Source organism: Dipteris shenzhenensis, chromosome 1 (assembly GCF_047967505.1).
Source record: "Dipteris shenzhenensis isolate YYH24624 ecotype China chromosome 1, Dip_SZ_1.0, whole genome shotgun sequence".
In the NCBI taxonomy this organism is placed as follows: Eukaryota; Viridiplantae; Streptophyta; class Polypodiopsida; order Gleicheniales; family Dipteridaceae; genus Dipteris; species Dipteris shenzhenensis.
In genome coordinates this window covers 14,692,517-14,714,157 of record NC_141596.1, presented here as the reverse complement: position 1 = coordinate 14,714,157, position 21,641 = coordinate 14,692,517, and the positions used below count along the sequence as shown (strand labels likewise).

Sequence of the window (21,641 nt, the reverse complement as noted above, 5' to 3'; positions counted from 1 at the left end):
TTCTTTCTTTCTTTCTTTCTCCTCCATGTAGAGCATCTTATAGGATGAATAGGGCTGAAATAGAAGAGTTGGAAAAAGAGATTGATGATCTATAGTTTCTATAGATTAAGAAGCTCTTCGTCGCAAAATCATCTATAGTCAAGGTCCACCTAGTTTAATGAAATATTTGGGTGAGAGAATCGTTTTAATACTGACCAGTTTGTTGAGAATATGTTTCATCTTATTGAGCAAGTTACTATAAAGAGATTTCAGCAGCTTGGTATTCTGAAGAGGATTTGAGCATGAAGAGATAGTGAAGAGGCAGTGCAGTGGTACTTTTGCATTTTGAATATTCAGCATCAAGAGAAACCAGAACTTGAAGATGAGATTTAAGTTTTGATTATGAAAAGATCGCATACTACCAATAGAAGATTATTTGTAGATTGTGAAGAGGAGATGCAAATGCAGAAGTAAAAGAGAAAAGCGTACGTAAGCGAAAGGGACAAGAAGAAGAAGAAGAAGAAGAATATATTATCGTCCTCTGAAGACCAAAACCGGCCTATGGGACCTGGGCAATACAATATCACAAGTACATGAAAGCTCCTCCCGAAGATGGGAGGGTGGAAAGAGAAACCACCTTCTAGGATTCAGGTGGATTCCTATGCTTGAAGAGCTTATACACAAATGTTCCTAAAGCTGAAGGTGACCCTTTATGCAGCAAATCAGCCAGTTTGTTATGTCCCTCAAGGAGGTGATTGAACTCTTCCCTAATGTGTGCATAGTGAGGGCATATCATTACCATGTGTTCTTCTGTTTCAACCATACCTTGATCACATAGTTGGCATATTCTACTCTCCCTTGGCATCTTTTTCCATCCCCCTGTTTCTATTTGCAGCTGGTGTGATCGGGTGCGAAGTGAGGCTAAAGCCCTCCGTTTATGCACTGCTATAGGTGTACATATGTACTTCTGCCCGTTCAAGCAGGAGGGAGTGTCACGAGAAGAGAAATCATTAATCCATGATTAGTAGACATTAAAATATTATTATATATGGTGTAACATGTATTTTTATTTGGGATCCTAAACATGTATGCCCCAGCGTGTAGACATCACCGCCCGACCTTTTGGAGAAGGCTGTCAGAGTGTCTTCCGGATGTTGACTCCTGGATTGTTGAAGGGGACTTCAACAACCTGGAGTTTGGGGAAGACAAGCAGGGCGGCGCCTCGTTCTCTGAGATGCCAGCAGCAGAGCGTAGTACGTGGGAGCATTTCATTTTCATGATCAGTGGTAGAGACCCGTGGAGAGAGCCAGAGTTCAGGAGGACTCCTGGTTGCCTTCTCTTCTCCTTTGGATAGAGGAGACACGACGGATTGCTCGAGAGATTAGACTGCTTCTATGTTGGGGACTAGGCATTACACAGAGGCGGATCTACCGGGATTATGGCAGGTACCACGATGTTCGACCACTCTCCAGTGGTACTTCACTTGGATCAGCCCTGTCAAGGTCTCTCCCAGAAAGGGGTCCGCATTCCAGAGGACCTCTTGCAGGACGAGGAGATGCAACAGGTTATGGTAGAGATCTGGGAGCAATCAGAGATGGCACCGAGTGAGGGTTGGGCTGCGTGGGTGATCGATGCGATCCAATGGAGCAGTGTGGAGCTGCAGGCTCACGCCCTTAGGAGGAGGACCCTTCAGGAGCGCGAATGGGCTTTGAGGAGAGACCTTGCCTCCATTGAGAGGCTTAGGAGCAGGACCCAGCTTCTCAGTGGCTTAGTGATGGATTTGAGAGCGCTCGTCTCGAGCTTCAGGACACGGAGCTGTGACAGGCTGTGTTCTCCTACCACTCCTCCCAGGCCCGATGGGTACAGCAGGGGGGCAGGATTACGAAGGAGTTCTTTCAGACCACTGGGCCCCGATCGACAGGCACACAGCTACAGCGTCTCCGGGACTCGCAGGGTATCATGCACATTGACCCGCAGGAGATTCTTGACATGACCACCGGCTTTTACAACCAGCTTTTTCAGACAGAGAGAATGACCCCAGCTGGTCTTGTGGCCTGAGAGCTAGTTTGGGATCACGTTCTGATAGTAGTCTCGCAGGACTTATGTAGCAGACTTGAAGAGCCTTTCAAAGATGAGGAGCTCTGGGAAGCCCTTAAGGCTCCCGACCCAGAAGTGCCCGGGGGATGATGACTTGACTCCGGCCTTCTTCCGGAAGTTCTGGGAGATTATCTCCACCCCTTTCCGTTTAGCTTGCTAGGAGATTTTTGACATAGGCCTTCTCCCTTAGTCCTTGAGCAGGGGGTGGATCTGTTTGATCACGAAAGGGGGAGATAGGTCAGATATCCGACAGTGGAGGTCGATCACTCTGCTTGATACTGCATACAAGGTCCTCGCCAAGGTCTTGAGTTTGCGGTTACGGCCTCATCTTACCGACATTATCCACGACACACAGACTGGGTTTGTCCATGAGCGTAGCATCTTGGACAACATCTTCACGTTCTGGGAGGCAGTGGATTGGTCTAGGGAGGAGGCACAGTCGTTGGCCGCCGTCCTTCTCTTGGACTTTGAGAAGGCCTATGACAGGGTGGATTGGTCTTTCCTAGAGGGCACTATGAGGAGATTGGGTTTCTCAGACAGATGGGTCAGAGGAGTTTCAGCGCTATACGCAGGGAGCTGTAGTCAGATGCTTATCAGAGGACACGCAGGCGAGGCCTTTTCTCTCTCTCACTCGGCCGCCAGGGATGTCCACTAGCTCCCTTTCTCTTCTTATTTGTAGCGAAGGCTCTGAACTACCATTTGAGATCACAGGTGGCAGGTCTCACAGGGTTGAGGCTCACAATCAGACAGGAGGAGGAGCTCCTTGACTTGGAGTTTGCAGATGACACAGCCTTGTATGTTGAGGGCACCACAGCGAGTCTAGAGAGAGTCAGAGGCACCGTGGCTATCTATTGTGAGGCCTCGGGGGCACGGATCAACTGGACGAAATCCATAGGCTTCTTCATGGGCTTTGAGGAGACAGAGGAGATCTGTGAGTGGGGGAGTGACTTTGGTTTCAGATGGATACCACGTGGCCAGACAGCGAGATACCTCAGATGCCACGTGGGTGTTGACATCACAGCAGAGCAGTAGATTGCCCCGGTCCTTGAGGGTTTTTGGCGCAAGCTTCTCTATTGGAGCTCGGCCAAACTCTCCCTCACAGGTCGCGCCTTAGTGGCAAACTAAGTCCCTCTTGCCACGGCCTGGTATATAGCCTCCTGCTGGTGCTTTCACAAAGGATGCATTGGGCAGCTCCGATAGTTGGTACGCAACCTCCTCTGGGCAGGTTCATATTAAAAATGGCAGCGGAAGATGCAAACAAACTGAAATTATAGAGCCATACAGAGAACACTAGAGATAACAAAATGTGCCACAATTGATCTGCTGTAAATCAGCCCTTAAACCAGGGCAGCAACTGAAATACAAGATATCTTGAATAAGATAAGAAAACAGGAGCTGCAAGAGAGGCTGAACTGAAGGAGAGGAAAGGGGGGGCACAAGAAAGCTGAAGCCTGAGAGCACGGAGGCAGGAGAAGCCTGAAACGAAGAGGCAGGGGCCTGGAGTGAAGAGGCTAGAGGAGCCTGAACTGAGGAGGCAAGAGCCTAGAGAAGAGGAGGCTGAAGGAGCCTGGGTGAAGAGGCAGGAACCTTGGAACAAGGGAACTGTAGAGGCCTGGAGCGAGGAGGCAAGAGCCCTGAAGAGGCAAGATCTGCTGCGGGAGTGTGGGCAGCCAACTGAGCAGCTGAGAGGGGGCTCTGAGGGGATGGTCAGGAGCAGGCTGTGTGCTGGAGCCTTGAGGAGCTGCAAGGAGTGGTAAAGGAAGTGAAGGGAAGGAGTCCCTTTTATAGGGCAGGCCAGGGGGGAGTCGGCCAGATTGCCTAGACCGACCAGCCTGGTCGGTCAGCCAACTGGGCCGACCAGTTGGTCGGCCAAAGCCTGGCTGGTCGGCCAGCCTACCCCCTCTGGCCCCCCTTGCTGCGTGGGAGCTGGTCGGCCAGCCACTCCTGGAGATGCCTATTCTCAACACCCCCTCTCAGCTCTAGGGTGTGGCACAAGACCCAGAGAGCTGGTATGACGTTGGAGAAGGGGAGGAGAAACAGGTTTGGTAAATATGTCGGCGACGTTGTCGGAAGTGGTGCTGAATAGGAGCACAATGGTACCGTCAAGAACCTTCTCTCGCGTGTAGTGGTACTGAATTTCAATGTGTTTTGTCCGAGCATGGAAAACCGGATTGCGAGCAAGGGCAATACAGCTTTGATTGTCACAAAAAAGTGTGGTAGAAGTGGGTTGCTGAAAACCACAATCGAGAAGAAGGCGCCGAAGCCACACAGCCTCACAGGTGGCACTACACATAGCCCGATACTCAGCCTCGGTGGAAGATAGGGCGACCGTGGGTTGGCGTTTACTGGACCAGGAGATAGCCGCAGAGCCAAAGGAGAAAACATAGCCCGTGGTAGAGCGGCGAGAATCGGGGTCGCCAGCCCAATCGGAGTCACTCCAACCTCGGAGAGTGAGTGGGGAAGGAGAGGATCCACCGGCAGCATATAAGAGCCCGAAAGTAGAGGTCCCCTGAAGATAGCGGAGGAGACGTCGAGCAGCTTGCCAATGAGAAAGTGAAGGGGTTTGCATGAAGGTACTGAGGGTGCCGACAGAGAAGCCGAGATCCAGTCGAGTGTTAAGTAGCCAGAGAAGAGATCCAACAAGCTGGCGGTAGAGGGAGGCATCAGGATAAGCAGTGGACCCAGAAGCAGAGAGTTTAGAGTTGGGATCCATGGGAGAAGTGATGGGCCGACAGTCAGCCATGTGGAAAGTTTCGAGGAGCTCGTGAACATAGCGTTGCTGAGAGACAAAATACCCCCTCTTAGTCCGCCAAATCTCAAGACCCAAGAAAAAATGGAGAAGGCCCATGTCTGTCATCTCAAATTCAGTTTGAAGAGCAACTTTAATGGCAAGGATATGATTGGTATGACTCCCGGTGAGGATTAAATCATCCACATAAAGAATGATGAAGGTATGAAGCTGTCCTTCATGAAAAAGATAAAGATTGGGATCAGCCAGAGAGCGAAGAAGTCCTTGGCGGCAGAAGAGGGTATCAATACGCTGATTCCAGGCCCGAGGAGCTTGCTTGAGACCGTAGAGGGCCTTGCGAAGGCGACAGACCATGAAAGGAGAACGAGAATTAATGAAGCCAGGTGGCTGATCCACATATACCTCTTCATGAAGATCACCATTCAAAAATGCAGATTTGACGTCCATTTGAAAGATGGGCCACTGATGGTGGGCTGCAAGAGCGAGGATCGTTCGGATGGTGCTCATCCGGGCGGTAGGTGCAAAGGTCTCCCCATAGTCGATGCCGGGTCGTTGGGCATAGCCTTTAGCCACCAGCCGAGCTTTAACCTTGTCGACAGAACCATCAGAGGTGTATTTTGTTTTGAAAATCCACCGGACACCAATGACGGAACGATGTGAGGGACGAGGGACAAGGTCCCAGGTGTGGTTCCGAAGAAGAGCATGCATTTCCGCTTCCATAGCCTGTTTCCAATGAGGCTGGGCCAGAGCCTGAGGAACGGTAGTGGGCTCACGAGTGGCGAGGATGCGAGACATAAGGGCGTAATTGACATGAAGGGGATCAGAAGAGGACGGTGGGAGATGGCGACGAGAGCGACGAGGCCCATCATCAGGGTGTGGTTCGGAGTAGGGATCCTCAAGACCGGAGGAGCGGAGAGTATCAATGAGCCATCGCGGAACACGTACCGAGCGGGGTTCCAAAGGAGGAGCAGACGAGGGTGGAGCTGGAGAAGGAGGCGGAGGAGAGAGAATAGGAGGTGATGTAACGGGGGACGAGGCAGGTGGAGGGAGAGAGGGCTCCGGGGCATCGGACGGATCTCCAAGAATAGGAGGAGAGTCGGAGGATGGCGGAAGGACCTGCTCGTCGAAAAGGACATCCCTGCTCACGGAGATAATGCGGCGGCGAGGATCATAGAGGCGATAGCCAGTGGAGACGGAGTTGTAGCCTACGAACAAGAGCTTGTGGGACTTAGGATCAAGCTTTCCACGATCAGATTTAGGAATATGAACATAAGCATCACAGCCAAATACCCGAAAATGGGAAACATCGGGCTTAGATCCATAGTAAGCCTGATAAGGGGTCATGCCTGGGACTGCTGATGTCGGAGAGCGGTTAAGAGTATGGATGGCGGTCATCATGGCCTCGGCCCAGAGAGACTGAGGGAGTTGACTGTGAGTGAGCATGGTCCGAGCCATTTCAACACCGGTACGATGTTTACGTTCAACCACGCCATTATCAGAAGGGGTACCTGTGTTGGCAAATTCCCGTTTGACACCATGACTACTCAAGAACCGATCAAACTCGAGAGAGGTGAATTCACCACCTTTATCAGCACGAAGAATTTTGAGGGAGTGATTGGATTCTTTTTCCACCATGGCTAGCCAGGTCTGGAAACGACTGAAAGCCAGATCCTTGTGGGAAAGAAAATAGATCCAAGAATAGCGACTGAAATCATCAACAAGGAGCATGTAGTACGAGGCTCCCCCAAGTGACATAATCTGCATAGGGCTACATAAGTCGAGGTGAACAAGACCAAGCGGAACAGTGGCACGGCGAGAGGCATGATGGACGAACGGCTCGCGATGTTGTTTGCCCAATATGCAAGAGGGACAGAGACCTTGGCGAGTGCCGACGTTAGGGAGGCCGAGGACAAGCTGATCACGGAAAGCACGATGGAGAGCATCAATGTGTAGATGACCAAACCGATAATGCCAAAGGTCGCCAAGAGAGGTTCCTGTAAGGGAGGGAAGGGCGACAAGCTTGTAGATACCATTAGTAGAATGGTCGGTCCAAACCGGCTGTCCGGTGGCACAATCGCGGATGGTGACAGAGGCCGCTTCAAACTCAACTTTCATATTGTTTTGACAAATCTGATGAACCGAAAGGAGATGAAAGCCGAGAGACGGAACATAAAGAACACGAGAAGAGTGTTTACCCCCTTTGCCATCAGGAATAATATCAAGAGAGCCCTCTGAATGAACAGGAATAGAGTGCTTATCACCGATGCAGACACGACCAGGATGAGGAGTGAGATCCTTGAGCAGTGAGGAGGAGGGGGTCATATGCCGAGAGGCCCCACTATCAACAATCCATTCACGAGCATCAGAGCCATGGAGAGCCAATGACTCTGCTGCAGGAAGGGGTACCGAATTCAAGAGCTCAAGGTGAACAAATGCAGGAGTAGGGGTAAGGGAAGCATCAGCCGCAGCGGCCAGGGGTGCGTCAGCTCGTTTGTGTTTGCGGTAGGGACAATTGCGCCAATAATGGCCAGGAGTGCCACAGTGATTGCAATTACCTTTGGGAGCAGGACGGTCACTGGAGGGATCTGAAGGAGATGAGTTATTGGCAGAGGACGGGGCATTCTTGGATCGTGATTTGGGACGGTGAGCCACAAGAGCCTCAGAAGAACCATCAGAGGTTTTAGTGAACTGTTCCTCCTGATCCATCATCATGGGGACAAGTTCCTCCCAAGTGATGGTGCTGAGGCGGCCAGAGGTAATAAGAGAAGAATAGAATGCTGCATATCGACTGTCAGTAATAACATGAGATAAGAGAGTAATAGCCATATCTTCGGAGGAGATAGCCTTGCCTGCATGGAGGATGTCCTGATGCATGCTCTGCATTTTGTTGATGTGGTCCCGTATGGAAGGGGAAGTAGTCGGATCGAGGCGACGAAGCTGAACTTCCAAGGAAATACGTTTCATGGGTGTGACGCGAAGATACATGCCATCAAGAAATTCCCAAATAGCACGTGCAGAAGTAAGATGCTTGATATGATTGAGAACCCCTGGTTGACAATTGAGAAAGATGAACGAGCGTACACGAGCATTCAATTTATCCCAGATAAGAGAAGCATGTGGCTCCTCCTTAGGTGACGGACGAGGGATCCCGGGATCAACAAACTCAGCAAGATCATAAGATTCCAATACAGACGCCATCTGAATTTTCCAAAGAGAATAGTTGGTCCCATCTAACTGCCGAGCATCTGGAAATGTAGGAAGAGTGGGAATACGTACAGGCTTGTCAGACTCTTGAAAGAAACTGGACATAGGGGATACGCGACGATCCGGAGTAGAATCCTTTGTTTCATCAGCCATAACTGAAACCAGGGAGTGGACAGCAACAAGGGGCTGAAGAGAACGGGGCTGGTGAAAAGATCAAGGTCTAGAACAGGGCTGCCGACAGGCAGCAAAAAAAAATATATATAGGGAGGGGAGAAGAGAGCTCTGTAGTCAGTGGGAAGGAGAGTTGCTGACGAGGACAAACTTCTTCAACTTCATCAATATAGAAGTTCCCAGATCAGAGAGTATTCTGGTGCTCTGATACCATATTAAAAATGGCAGCGGAAGATGCAAACAAACTGAAATTATAGAGCCATACAGAGAACACTAGAGATAACAAAATGTGCCACAATTGATCTGCTGTAAATCAGCCCTTAAACCAGGGCAGCAACTGAAATACAAGATATCTTGAATAAGATAAGAAAACAGGAGCTGCAGGAGAGGCTGAACTGAAGCAAAGGAAAGGGGGGGCACAAGAAAGCTGAAGCCTGAGAGCACGGAGGCAGGAGAAGCCTGAAACGAAGAGGCAGGGGCCTGGAGTGAAGAGGCTAGAGGAGCCTGAACTGAGGAGGCAAGAGCCTAGAGAAGAGGAGGCTGAAGGAGCCTGGGTGAAGAGGCAGGAACCTTGGAACAAGGGAACTGTAGAGGCCTGGAGCGAGGAGGCAAGAGCCCTGAAGAGGCAAGATCTGCTGCGGGAGTGTGGGCAGCCAACTGAGCAGCTGAGAGGGGGCTCTGAGGGGATGGTCAGGAGCAGGCTGTGTGCTGGAGCCTTGAGGAGCTGCAAGGAGTGGTAAAGGAAGTGAAGGGAAGGAGTCCCTTTTATAGGGCAGGCCATGGGGGAGTCGGCCAGATTGCCTAGACCGACCAGCCTGGTCGGTCAGCCAACTGGGCCGACCAGCTGGTCGGCCAAAGCCTGGCTGGTCGGCCAGCCTACCCCCTCTGGCCCCCCTTGCTGCGTGGGAGCTGGTCGGCCAGCCACTCCTGGAGATGCCTATTCTCAACAGTTCAGACGGCACGAGAAACACTAGGGCTCGAGTAGCTTGGCAGACGGTGATCATGCCGCAGGCATTGGGAGGCTTGGGTATCATTGATTCGGAGATGCAGAGTAGGGCCCTTCTGGGCAAGTTGGTGGTTCGTGGCCTCACCCCAGGTGTAGAGCCTTGGAAGCTCCTCTTACAATGAGGGCTTCTGAGGAACACCCCACGCACCGGGGGACAGTGGCAGCCTTCACATAGATGGATCTTCTTAGAGGCCCCCCTTACGGGGAAGGACTCCCCCCTAATGAGGAGTCTTCACAGGGTTTGGCAGAGACTAGCAGGGGGTCTCATTCGTGCTTTGCTGAGATGCAGAGACCAGTTTGAGCGCCAGTCCCTTATGTGGCACCTAGAGGTCAGAGATCAAGAGGGACGTATGCTCGGGCAACGGACTCACATTGGTTGGGCACAGGGGCAACAAACTCACATTGGTTGTATCAAACGGCTCCTACAATGCAGCGAGTGAGAGACATGAACATCGTGAATCGCAGATCGAAAATTCAATGTTATACTGGACAACGTTCGCACCACGCTAGTGAGCGTCCATACAAAGCAACTGCCAACCAGGCTATAGCGTGTGATAAATGTCAAGGACCTCACTTCCTTAAAGACTACCCATACAAGGATGATCAACTTGTGCCTGAGCCTACCGCACCCAATTGAAGTACTCCTTTGTGTTCTGGTTGTGGGGCGGATCATCTGTATAAGGATTTCCCCATGAGGAAGGCAATTGCCTCCCAATCTGAGGGCAAAGGCGTAGCTAGTACAGTTAAGGTAGGAAAAAGTTTAGATCGGCGGGTTGTCATCTAGAGTGGTTTGGATGAAGAGACTGCAACGGTCTCCACCTTAGCCTCATTAGGTCCTACATGGTCTATCATAAACCCCACCATGCCATGGCTTGAGGATAAGGTTAGGGTAGGTGAAACACAGCACCGTAGATGAGACATAAGCCAGTTGGCCAAAATGAATACGCCGACCCAACCATTGAAAAGAAACACCTGGCAAAGACATAACGGTTAGTCCGGGAATGCTAGGAGAGATTCAAGCAGGCTCAGGACCAACAAAGGCCTGAATACTATAGCACTCTGACTATCAGTGAGAATTGGAGAAGTACCCTCCAATGATAGGTGAAGATCAGCAAATAAGCGGCGTAGCCATACACTTTCAACTATTGCTGTGAAAGCTGTCCTATACTCAGCTTCACATGAGGAAGTAGCCACAACAAAAAGAAACAATTACCACTTGTGGACTGCTTCGTGTCATAATCTCCAGCCCAATCTGAATCGTTTTAAGCATGCATTTGCAAGTCACCCCCCCTGGAAACATCAAGCCATAGGACTTTGTGCCTTGCGTTTTACAGCTTGCCAATGTGCTGTCTTTGGGCTTTGCATATACTTGCTCACGTGAGATACTGCAAACTGAATATCGGGCCATGTTTGCACAAGTAAATGAGGCATCCAATAGCCTGGCTGTAGAGTGTGGCATCTATTGATTCACCTGCATCATACATAGTAAGCTTCAGCCCTAGGTCCATGGGAGTGGCTATAAGCTTGCAATCGTGCATGTTGAACCGATCCAAGAGCTTTTACACATACTTGGATTGAGACAATAAACTAGATCCCCAAATAAAAGTATAACATGCCCAAATCTGACATGTCAAATATAGCTTTCAATTCAGCTTTGAAATCTGCAATTTTTTCTTCATGTGACCCTGTGAACAACATGTTATTTACATAAAGAATGATGACCAAAATATCCCCCCCCATCCTTCTTGATGTAGAGGGTACTTTCAGTTGGACTGTTATGAAGCCCCTTGCTGGACAGAAAGGCATCAATCTTGGAGTGGGCTTGTTTCAGCCCATACAAAGCTTTATTTAGCTTGCAAATTTTATGTGCATTACCCGAAATTTCAAAGCCAAGAAGTTGTTTGACATAGACCTCTTCCAACAAGTCTCCATTAAGAAAAGTTGTTTTTATATCCAATTGATGAACATTCCAATCAAAATGGGCAGCCATAGCAATAACTGATCTGATAGTGGTCATCCTAGAAGTAGGAGCAAATGTCTCCTCATAATCAATACCCTTTTTTTGAGCATAGCCTTTTGCAACCAGCCATGCCTTGTACCTGTCAATGGATCCATCTGATTTTCTTTTAACTTTGAAAACCCATTTGATACCTATGGCATTCTTGCACGGTGGCAAATCCACAAGATTCCAGGTCTGAATTTTCTCAATGGACTGCAACTCATCTTGCATGGCATTCATTCAATGCACATTGTCCTTAGCTTCTTCAAAAGTATCAAGCTCTTCCTCATGAAGAAGAGTACCTGCATAAGCCGATTCAATAGAAAGAGCCCCCCCTTCTTCCCTTGCTGCACTATGAGTTCTGCTAGGCAAAGGAGCATCAAGCTTATTCTCCCTGAGAGTTTGGAGCAGCCAATTGGGAACCGATTTGACTGCGTGTATTTCTGTAATCTCTTGCCTGACAGCATCTTCTACTGCCTGTGGAGGAACTAAATCAGCCAGTGGTTGAATTTGGGCATGTGGAACTTGAGGAGCTTGCTGCAAATTCTGATTTTCAGCAAGGATGTCAGAAGCGGAACCCAAAGCAATGGGTATTAATCCCTCAAAAACATCACTTGATGTAGAAGAAGCAGGCACATTAAATTCAGCTTGTGTATGTGCTGAATTTTCTGAAGAGATTACATCTCTGCTGACAAAAACGTTGCGTGAAGTAGGATTGTAGAGACGGTAACCTTTGCTCTGTGCACTATAGCCAACAAATATGCACTTAGTGGCCTTGTCGGACAGCTTCTGTCAAAACTCAATAGGCACATGGGCGTATTGAACACATCCAAAGGCACGAAAATGTTCCACTGAAGGTTTTCTCCCATGCCAAACTTCATAAGGAGTCTTTGTTTTCAAAGCCTTAGTGGGAGCCCGCTTCAAAATATAGTTTGCATACGAGAGACCCTCAAACCAAGCCGTGTGAGGCAATTTTTCGCTTGTGAGCATGCATCTATCCATCTCCATAAGAAGTCTATTCTTTCGCTCAGCTTTGCCATTTTGCTGAGGGGTAAGCCTCACTGTAAGCTGATGTGTGATGCCTTTCTCTTTCAAATAAGCCTCAAATTCATGAGACATATACTCCCCCCCTCTATCTGTGCGTAGGAGGCTTGTTTCATTCTCAACCTTGGCAACAGCTCGTACTGCACCATCCTTCTTGAAGGGAAAAATGATCTCATCAATGTTCAACAATTGCTCTCTCAAATCCTGAAGTTTAGTGAGGTGCCCAGACACAGACCATATGAGTATGAGTCAACTCTCTTTTCAGGAAAGAGACCCCAGCATCATTACGGGCTGACAACACTTGCTATCCACATGAGGAATGTGTTTGTCTAGCACTTTGTCATACGAGGATGATCAAATCTGCATGTTTTTTCCAGGACATGTCCATATATGATTTATCCTGAATTGCAGAGCATGTGGGTAAATGTGTTTAGTTGGAAACTGCACTTTTTATTCTCATGGTAAGTCTGGGAAGATTCAATGTCAAGGTATATTTAGGGTGAACAATGTCCATTAGGTGCCATCGATTTAGAAAGTAGTAAATCTTTGTAACTGTGATAATACTGTGATGTCTGAAAAGAAAAAGAAACCAGCAGGAATCTCAAAACGGTGTCCATCTTCTCACAACACTCTCTACTTCACGTTTTCAATTGTGCTGTAGGCTTTGTACTTGTAATGCACACTGTGAGAGTTTTCATGGTTTCTAATTTCTTTTATTATCTAAGAAAGATTAATTTGGGAATTTTGGAAGATTCTGTCGTATGAGGCTTTGTAAGCTTCTAGTTTATAATTTTGCATTCCTGTTACTGCAGAAGCTCCACATTCAGTTCAGGTGATTGTTATGACTCCAGAACTGATGCAGTTTTTTTGTTCTTTGTGTGCAATGTGCAGCTTAGTTGCCTTGATGCATCTCTTGCAATCAAGCCTGTCTTTGAGCGATTTCAATCTGTCATTATAACCTCAGGGACCTTGAGCCCAATAGACTTGTACCCAAAGCTTTTGAATTTCAATCCTGTGATCTTGCAAAGTTTCACAATGTCCTTGACAAGAGATTGTCTGTGTCCAATGGTTCTTACTCGTGGCAGGTGAGCTTGTGTTAAAATCGAATGGTTTATGTATAGGTTGCTTCATTTGGTCAGTAGATGCTCAGTTCCTTAGATCTCATCAACTTTCCTTAGTATTTGAAAATGGTAAAAGCAGATATGTATAGCATACACCTGTAAATTGAGTCGTTACTTATTCCCAACCCATATAGCTTGGACAACTGAAACTGATGAGCCAGCCTTTGCAGCTATCTTTGTGGTAAAATAGCCACCTTCGTCAATCTATCTACCACAACACAAAGAGCACCATGGCCCTGCTAGGTGCCTGGTAACAATGAAGTCCATGGAAATACTTTTCCATTTATTTCTAGGGATGTATAGAAAATGCAACAATCCTCTAGCCCTAAGGTGCTATTATTTGACAGTGCTGGCATTTCACCACATTTCATATGTATTTGATAGACTCATGGTTCATCAATACAACAGACTTGGCTCCATATAGATAATGCCGCCAAGTTTTTAACCATGTCAATGCTCATGCCGTCTTGGGAAATTTTATGTCCAATCTACATGAGTTCTTTAGAAAGAACTCGCTCTTAAGACTCCTTGCATACAACTTCTCATGCTTTAGTGTTGCTAACACAATGCAGAGATGTTCAACATACTCATCAATTGAATGACTGTTTACCAAAATATAATTCACTAAAAATTTTCCCAGATATTCACAAAAACCATCTTTCATCATATGCTGGAAGGTCGCAGGAGCATTAATGAGTCCAAAAGAGAGTACTAAGAACTCATTATGGCCACACCTAGTCTGAAATCCCGTCTTATAGACGTCTTCCTCAGTTATGTGTATCTAGTGGTAGCTAGTACGAAGGTCAATCTTCGTAATATAGGTAGCTCCTTGCAGCCTATTAATCAAGTCATCCCTCTACACCCTAGGAAGGGAATATTGATTCTTGATTGGAATTTTATTCAACTTTTTTGTAATTTACGCACATCCTCCAGCTTCCATCCTTTTTGTGCTTTAATAGCATCGTAACACCCCCGAGAGATTTACTTTTTCTAATTCGCCCCAATCGTCCGAGAATTGTTGAGATATCACATCCTCTTCCATTTGACTCATCCTATAAGGTGCCATGCTTACAGGCTGAGCTCTTGGAACTAATTCTGTTTGATTACTTGCTGTCCCAAGGGGTGGTAGACCAAGCAGTAACTTGGAAGGAAATACATGAGCAAAATCGGTTTTAATATTAGCAAGTGCACGTGTCTCCTAAGCATCTAGCTGGGTGGAGGACATTCACATGGCAGCCAAAGAGAATCTCCAATAGTATGTCAGCAATAGCAGAAGATATGGAGGTTTTGCAGGGCCTGGAGCAGGTTGCAGTTGCGGCAGACTATGCACAGGCTGGCCCTAGATGTGGGTCAGTTGGTCAGTGGAAGGTCGGCATATTTACTCGTCAACAGTCTGCTAGGTTGGCAAAGGATCCTCAGTAGATGAAGAGGATATCTTAAGTGGTGCGTCAGCCTATCATCTAGATTGTCTAAGTTTCTTTTTTGTTCTTAGATTCGCTTGGGAGAGACTAAAATGAAATTGTATGGTCTTCACGAAAAGTTAGAGCTTGAACGAAAATAATGTGATTGAAACACACTTTTTTTTTTGGGTGGAAATTGTAGAATGGCGAGCGCAAAAGTACATCAGCTGAAGATTTCACTATATGACAAATATACATCGTAGTCTATGTATTTGGTTTACAGACAATTAAAAAAAAGATTGTTGCAGAGAGCGCCTGAAAAAAGGGAAAATAGAAAAAGTGGATCACCAAAGACTCCATGATTTCTATTCTTTCATAGAGTCCAGAGGGCCCAGTAACGAACCCAAGTGAAGAACAACTCAAACCTTGGTCTGCATGGGTGAATCCCAAAAAGCCACAAATGCTTCCCAAAGGTAGTAGTAGGAAATCTAGCTCTCAAGCGCTGTCGAAGAAGACCCAAGAAATCACAGGTGTGTGGACAATGCCAAAGGAGATGAGGCACAGATTCCCATGGAGCCATACATCTGTGACAAGCAACTAGAGCAATGTCTTCTTGCCAAGAGCTGTCTAGATGGAAAAACCCCTAGCCTCACCCGCCACAAGAAAACTTGCTGCCGAAGAGGAACTTTGGAAGTCCAAAGCTACCGCAATCTCTTCTGCCACCACTTTGCTCGGCGATTCATGCGCTAGAGTTGATTTGCCTTATCTGAAGCCCAAGTTGGGGGCAGCAAAACTTTATACAAAGAAGATATCGTAATGTGAGACGGCTTCAAGGGATAGGCTGACAAACCTGGGGAACCAAGAATCCAATCATCAAGCCTCTCTCTCTCTCTCTCTCTCTCTCTCTCTCTCTCTCTCTCTGCGATTGAGAGATTTAGTTATGCAGTGCATGGAGACTTGCAGACTTCAGGGCGCTGCGATTCAGTCTCTCACAGCACAGATACACACACTGACTGATCAGCTATCGACAGTTGAGAGTCATAGATGTGATCAGGACTCCCATATTCGCCAGCTTCATACCAGAGATATTGATCGGGACATCCAGTTACGGACACATGCTGAGCGCATAGTGCAGCTGGAGGCACGCATTCAGGAGCATGTTGTGGCATGCGATGATCGCCTCCAGCAGCTGCATGTAGCTCCTCCAGCTAGTGCAGCAGTTGAGGAGAGGTTGGCCACACTGCAGACAGAGGTACAGAAGACCTCAGAGTGGGTGGACGTTGTGCGTAGAGCCCCACAGGCCCAGCAGACCACAGTCTCTGAGACTATTGCCGAGAGTCAGCGGCGAGCTCAGAAGGCCCTCAACATCCGCATCCGCGGAGTTGAGCGATCAGATACGAGATCAGCCATGGATCAGGCGACAGATTTCATATCTGGGACACTCGGAGTTCAGGATCATGGCATAGTAGCTGCATATCGAGTGGGCCGGGATCCAGCACGGCACCAGCCACTTATCATCAGATTCAGAGATGCTGAGGCCCGTCTCACAGTATTACGAAGGAGATCCAGATTGAGGGACCATCCACAGATTCACATGGATGAGGACCTTACAACTCTTCAGTGGGAGGAGCATAGACGTCTCATTGCACAGAGGGATGTTGCCCGTCGTGAGGGCAAGTGGGCCGTGATAAGAGAGGGCAGACTTTTGATAGGAGCTATGCGATCTAGACCGGCTGGAGCCCATAGTTGACGACACGAGGCCTATGGGACACGTAGTCTGCCAGATAGCTTGAGTTTCGCAGTTTGGAACTGTAATGGTTCCCTCACAGCTCAGCCTGGCAACTTACGAGAGGCCTTTTTTGATCAGGACATCGTCTTCTTTACAGAGACCCATGAGAGCCCAGAGAGAGGCTTGCCGCAGGTGACAGGGTATGCCTGGGAGTCTGTCTTTCGACAGCAGACTAGATGATCAGGAGGAGTCAGAGGATCTGGCGGTGTGGCAGTTCTTTATAGAGAGCATCTCAGATCGATACTCACAGTCATGAGGAGAGACCATCGGGCCAGATATCTTTGGGTACGGATCAGGAGACCCCCCCTGAGAGACTTGTTTATTGCAGTATGCTACTTTCCCCCGAGACAGTCTCGTTATGCCTCAGATGGACCAGGACAGTCACCTTTTGAGGATTTGTCAGCCGATGTATTGGAGTACTCACGCCGCAGAGAGGTCATCCTTTTAGGAGACTTCAACGCGAGGACATCAGGCAGACAGGCAGAGATTTTGGACTTTGCTGAGGATCCAGTCTTAGTTCCAGCTGCCCCAGATGAGAGTTTTCCACGCTTATCTTCAGATAGAGGGGTAGAGGTGACAGATCAGGGACATCGCCTATTGGAGCTTCTCTCATCGCACGGCATGGTCATTTATAATGGACTTCGACAGTGGCCGCATTCATCCACAGCCACATGTTTTCCCTTCGCGGGTGGTGGTACGAGCGTCATTGATTACGTCTTGGGTCCCCCGACTTTAATCCCTTTTGTACATAACCTCACAGTCGACCCTTTTATGCCTTCAGCCGATCATGCACGTCTGCACTTTATTCTTACCCAGATTCCTCATGCCCCCCCTTCTAGACATCATGAGCGTCAGCCATACTATGAGGTTCATTTTGACCACCAGTTTGATGATATTTATAGCCAGCACCTGAGTGGTCTTCTCCGTCCGCACCTTCTCGATGCCCTACCCTCCACACAGGATCGGTGGGACCTTGTACATACCTCCATCATCTCGGCAGCCCACAAGTCCTTCCCCGTCACTTGCCACACATCCCGTCCTCCACCAGTCGGTCTTGTGCCTTGTAATGGATGGTATGATGAGGAGTGTAAAGAACTCCGCAGGAAGCTTCGCCTTGAGACACAGGATAAGTCTCCCCTCCTCATTGAGACCAAAAAGAGTTACAAGCGTTTGGTGTGACGCAAAAAGTGCCAATTTCTAGCCCGGAATGAGGAGGAGCTGAGAAGTTTACTTTTCAGCTGTGATTCCAAGGAATTCTGGAAGAAATTCCTTCGCTTGAAATCTCAAACTCCTCTTACAGACCCGCAGGTTTGGCTTGCCTATACTTCCACTTTATATGATATTCCAGACCAGCCACAGATCGACTTATCCCATGTGCCTAGACCCACCTCCTCTGCCTTATTCTCATCCAATAGTGTCCGAGCAGCAGCTCATCGTTTGAAGACTGGGAGAGCTAAGGACCATGATGGATTGCAAGCGGAGTATGTAATCCATGGGATTGATGCCTTAGCTACAGTCCTCTCCCGTCTTTTTAACGAGTCCATTTGTACAGGTCTTCCACCTAGTTGGCTAGAAAATACTATAGTACCCATACACAAGTCGGGGGATCCTTTGGAGGCGTCGAACTACAGGACCATTATGATTGGCCATGTCATGGCCAAGATTTATGCGACCATTCTAGAAGGACATATAAATGACCATGCCGAGGCGACAGGCATGAGAGCTAGAGGGCAGGCAGGATTTCGTGCAGAGCACTCGACTCTAGATCATATCTTCACACTCAGGGCTTTGATTGAGGAGGCGAAGTCACGTAAGCAACGGCTCTATTGTTGCTTCGTGGACTTCAGAAAGGCATTTGACACTGTGCCGCGTTTCAGACTCTTCCAGCGACTTCGTGACTTGGGATTCAATGGGGAGATTCAATGGGCGATCATGGCCTTGTATGAGAGAGTCACAGGTAGAGTCAGGACACGGGCGGGGCTGTCGGCGGAAGTACGCAGTACGATAGGGGTGAAGCAGGGGTGTCCTTTGTCTTCGACACTCTTTGGTCTCTATATCGATGAGTTAGAGATGTACATACAGAGGATGGGTGGTACTGGTTCTTTACTGGCAGGATCCACGATACCGATTCTCCTCTATGCAGATGACGTGGTTCTTATTTCTTCCTCCCAGCAGGGTTTACAGGCACATCTCCATGCACTCCACAGCTTTTGTCAGGACAGAGGGTTGTCTGTAAACCTTGGGAAGACTAAAGTCATGGTCCTTAACACGTCATACCAGGTTTATAGGAGAGGCGAGTTCTCTTTCACATTTGATGGGCAGGAGGTGGAGCTAGTCAGGGAGTATACATATTTGGGTGCCACATTTAGAGGTCCAGTCTTCACCATGACGCATGGAGCACGAGATAGGATCAGTAGAGGGTATGCCGCCTTGGCTCTTCTCGAGAGGCAGTGTGCACAGTCACATTTTCAGCATCCCGACACGAAGTCCTTACTTTTCGATACGCTGGTGAGACCTGCAGTCATGTATGCTAGCCCCTTTTGGGCAGGAGATCTCAATGTTGCAGATTGGAGACGAGTAGAGAGGTTACAGATCATCATGTTCTCCAGATTGATCAGAGCGAAGCCCACGGTACCGCATCAGATTACGTTCGCAGAGTTCGGAGCTACACCCCTAGCGCTAGATGCAGCATTTCAGTCAGTTACAGGATCAGGGCGCTCGGAGACTCAGCAGTAGGCAGAGCACGATTACCGTGGCTAGCACTGACATCCTCGCAGATGTTAGCGGAGAGAGGTCATACTTTTTGTTGGTACCACACACTCTCCACATGGCTCACCTCGCTGGGCTTGGATATGGATAGGCTGCCACCATTTCGATACAGCATAGATGCCCCTCGCCTCCCTCTCACTCGACATGAGCTCAGCCAGGTTATCAGGGCAGATTTGTTGCAGCTACAGACGTTTCGCACTTGGGTTCATCCCACGGAGCTTCCTACGAAGATGGCCACATATCGTGACCATTTTCTCAGGATTTCAGAGGATGGCTTCATCATATCCCCAGGATATATCGGTGTTCATATGTCGCACTCACTCAGGATTGCCTTGGGCCAGCAGCTCAGGGTATCTTCCCACAGATTAGACGTTGAGGCCGGCAGGATGCGTCGTACAGCTACCGGACATAGACCCAGGCGAGAGACTAGGATATGCCCTTGTTGCACTATGGGGGAGGTGGAGACTGAGGAGCACTTTGTTTGCAGATGCCCTTTATATTATGAGATCCGTGGCAGATTTCACTGTTTATTTGGGCACGGATTTGGACCTCTCTCTCGGATTATGGAGTATGAGGATCAGTATTGCTTAGCGTTGTTCATCAGGGAGATCACCAGATACAGAGAGAGATTCCTCAGAGAGCACCGTCGCATCCCTGTCAGAGACCTGGTTATTCATGAGGAGCAGGACGAGGCGCAGGACCATGAGCACAGAGATAGCCCATCTTGCCAGAGAGCACCGATGGTTCCACCCCGAGGATGTACATATGACATGATCCGGCAGCACCGCAGGATGATCTTACACAGAGGCTTTATTTCTAGACGACGGAGGATGATGGCAGATTTTCGGAGGAGATTGCTCCATGGAGACTTGGCACCGCCAGCAGCCCATTTGACACTTGCCCAGATCTTCACACTCATGGCAGGAGGCATGGTCGATGGCCATGACTTCCATCATTTCTTTGGATCACAGACCCCTTAGGGAAGACGTTGTTCCTCATATTTCATATTTTACATTTTGTATCTAGGCATTTTTGGTACTCTATTTCATTTCATTTTGTATCTAGGATTTTTGTAGCCATTTTTGGCATCTTAGCGGTATTACGATGAGGCCACCTAGTTGGCGCATCGTTGATGATGTATTTTCCTTTCGGATGATTTTGTGTCCCATAGGCCATGTATGGCCTTCCATGGACCTTTAATAAAATTTCTTTCTTTCTTTCTTTCTCAACTGAAACTTGAGGATGTGAACACGCGCGTCAACTAAAGTGGACTTGGGATTGACAGCAAAGCAAAGGCGGGGCCAACCTCAGCCTAAGCTTCAGCCTCTACTCCTACTCTGACTTCAGCCCCTGCTTCATTTTCAGTTCCAACCTCAGCTCCCTCTATCTCTACTTCGACCTCAGCTCCCGCTTCAGTCTCAGTTCCAGTTCCAGTCTCAGCTCCCTCTACATTCTCACTTTCGACTTCAGCCTCCACTTCAGCACTAGTTTCAGCTACAGCCTCTACATCCCCAGCTACAGCTACAACCACTATCAGTCCCATGCTCGTGGCGCCGGTTGTTTCCGTCCCTTCCTCTCCTATTACAGCTTTCACACCACTCATGACACCTACTTCGAAGGTGTCATACACTGCTCCGCATTATGCTTCACTCTCCCCTCTCCCTCTTAGTTCGCCCATGCTTCCACATCCCATTGGGATTGCCTCATCCATTCCACTGTCATCTCTGTACCTCACCCAGTTCACCTAGTCACCACCTAGCTTTCGGACTCATCCCCACACTTTCATGTCACCACCATCACAGTTTCAGCTAGGACACGGGTGGGCTGATACACGAGGGGCCTGGGAAGCCTTGCTCATGGAGGTACATAGTGTCCGTGAGCGCGAGATGGAGCTGACACGCTTCGGACAGGAGTAGGTCTGCTTCAACCAAGAGCAAAGCCGCATCATACATGAGCAGGCTCGGGCCATTCGGGAGCAGGCTGGTCTCATTCGGGGACTCGGATAGGATATCTTGCAGCTCTGGCAGGAAGGAGGTCACAACCCTACACACAGTCCCAGGGAGTAGCCCGGTTGTCGAGGTACAGATTGCGAGCATGCAATTTGCTATTGAGGAGACATCAAGATGGGTTGACGTGGCCAAACGGGAACCTGCTAGGGTAACCCTTTCGGCTACCCTCATGGAGCAGAAGCAGAGAGCTAGTAAGGCTCTCAACATCAGAGTACGCAGGATCCCACGCACTAAGACTACATTGATGGCAGATGCGACTGCTTTCGTGGTTGCTACTCTAGGTGTGGCTGAGCACAGGATAGAG

The 21,641-nt window shown here is 48.6% G+C and overlaps 1 protein-coding gene across 2 annotated transcripts in view; it reads left to right on the top strand.

The window, feature by feature from the left end:
* Positions 1–21,641, top strand: part of UVH6 (RAD3-like DNA-binding helicase protein) — a 113,418-nt gene that overhangs the window by 26,965 nt on the left and 64,812 nt on the right. The window contains exon 4 of one of the 2 annotated variants that reach the window (XM_087379927.1): positions 13,141–13,334. The exons of the other annotated variant lie outside the window; for it this stretch is intronic. Coding sequence (XP_087236053.1) covers positions 13,141–13,334 — 194 coding nt within the window. The remainder of the gene's footprint in view (positions 1–13,140; positions 13,335–21,641) is intronic. 2 annotated transcript variants of the gene reach the window in all.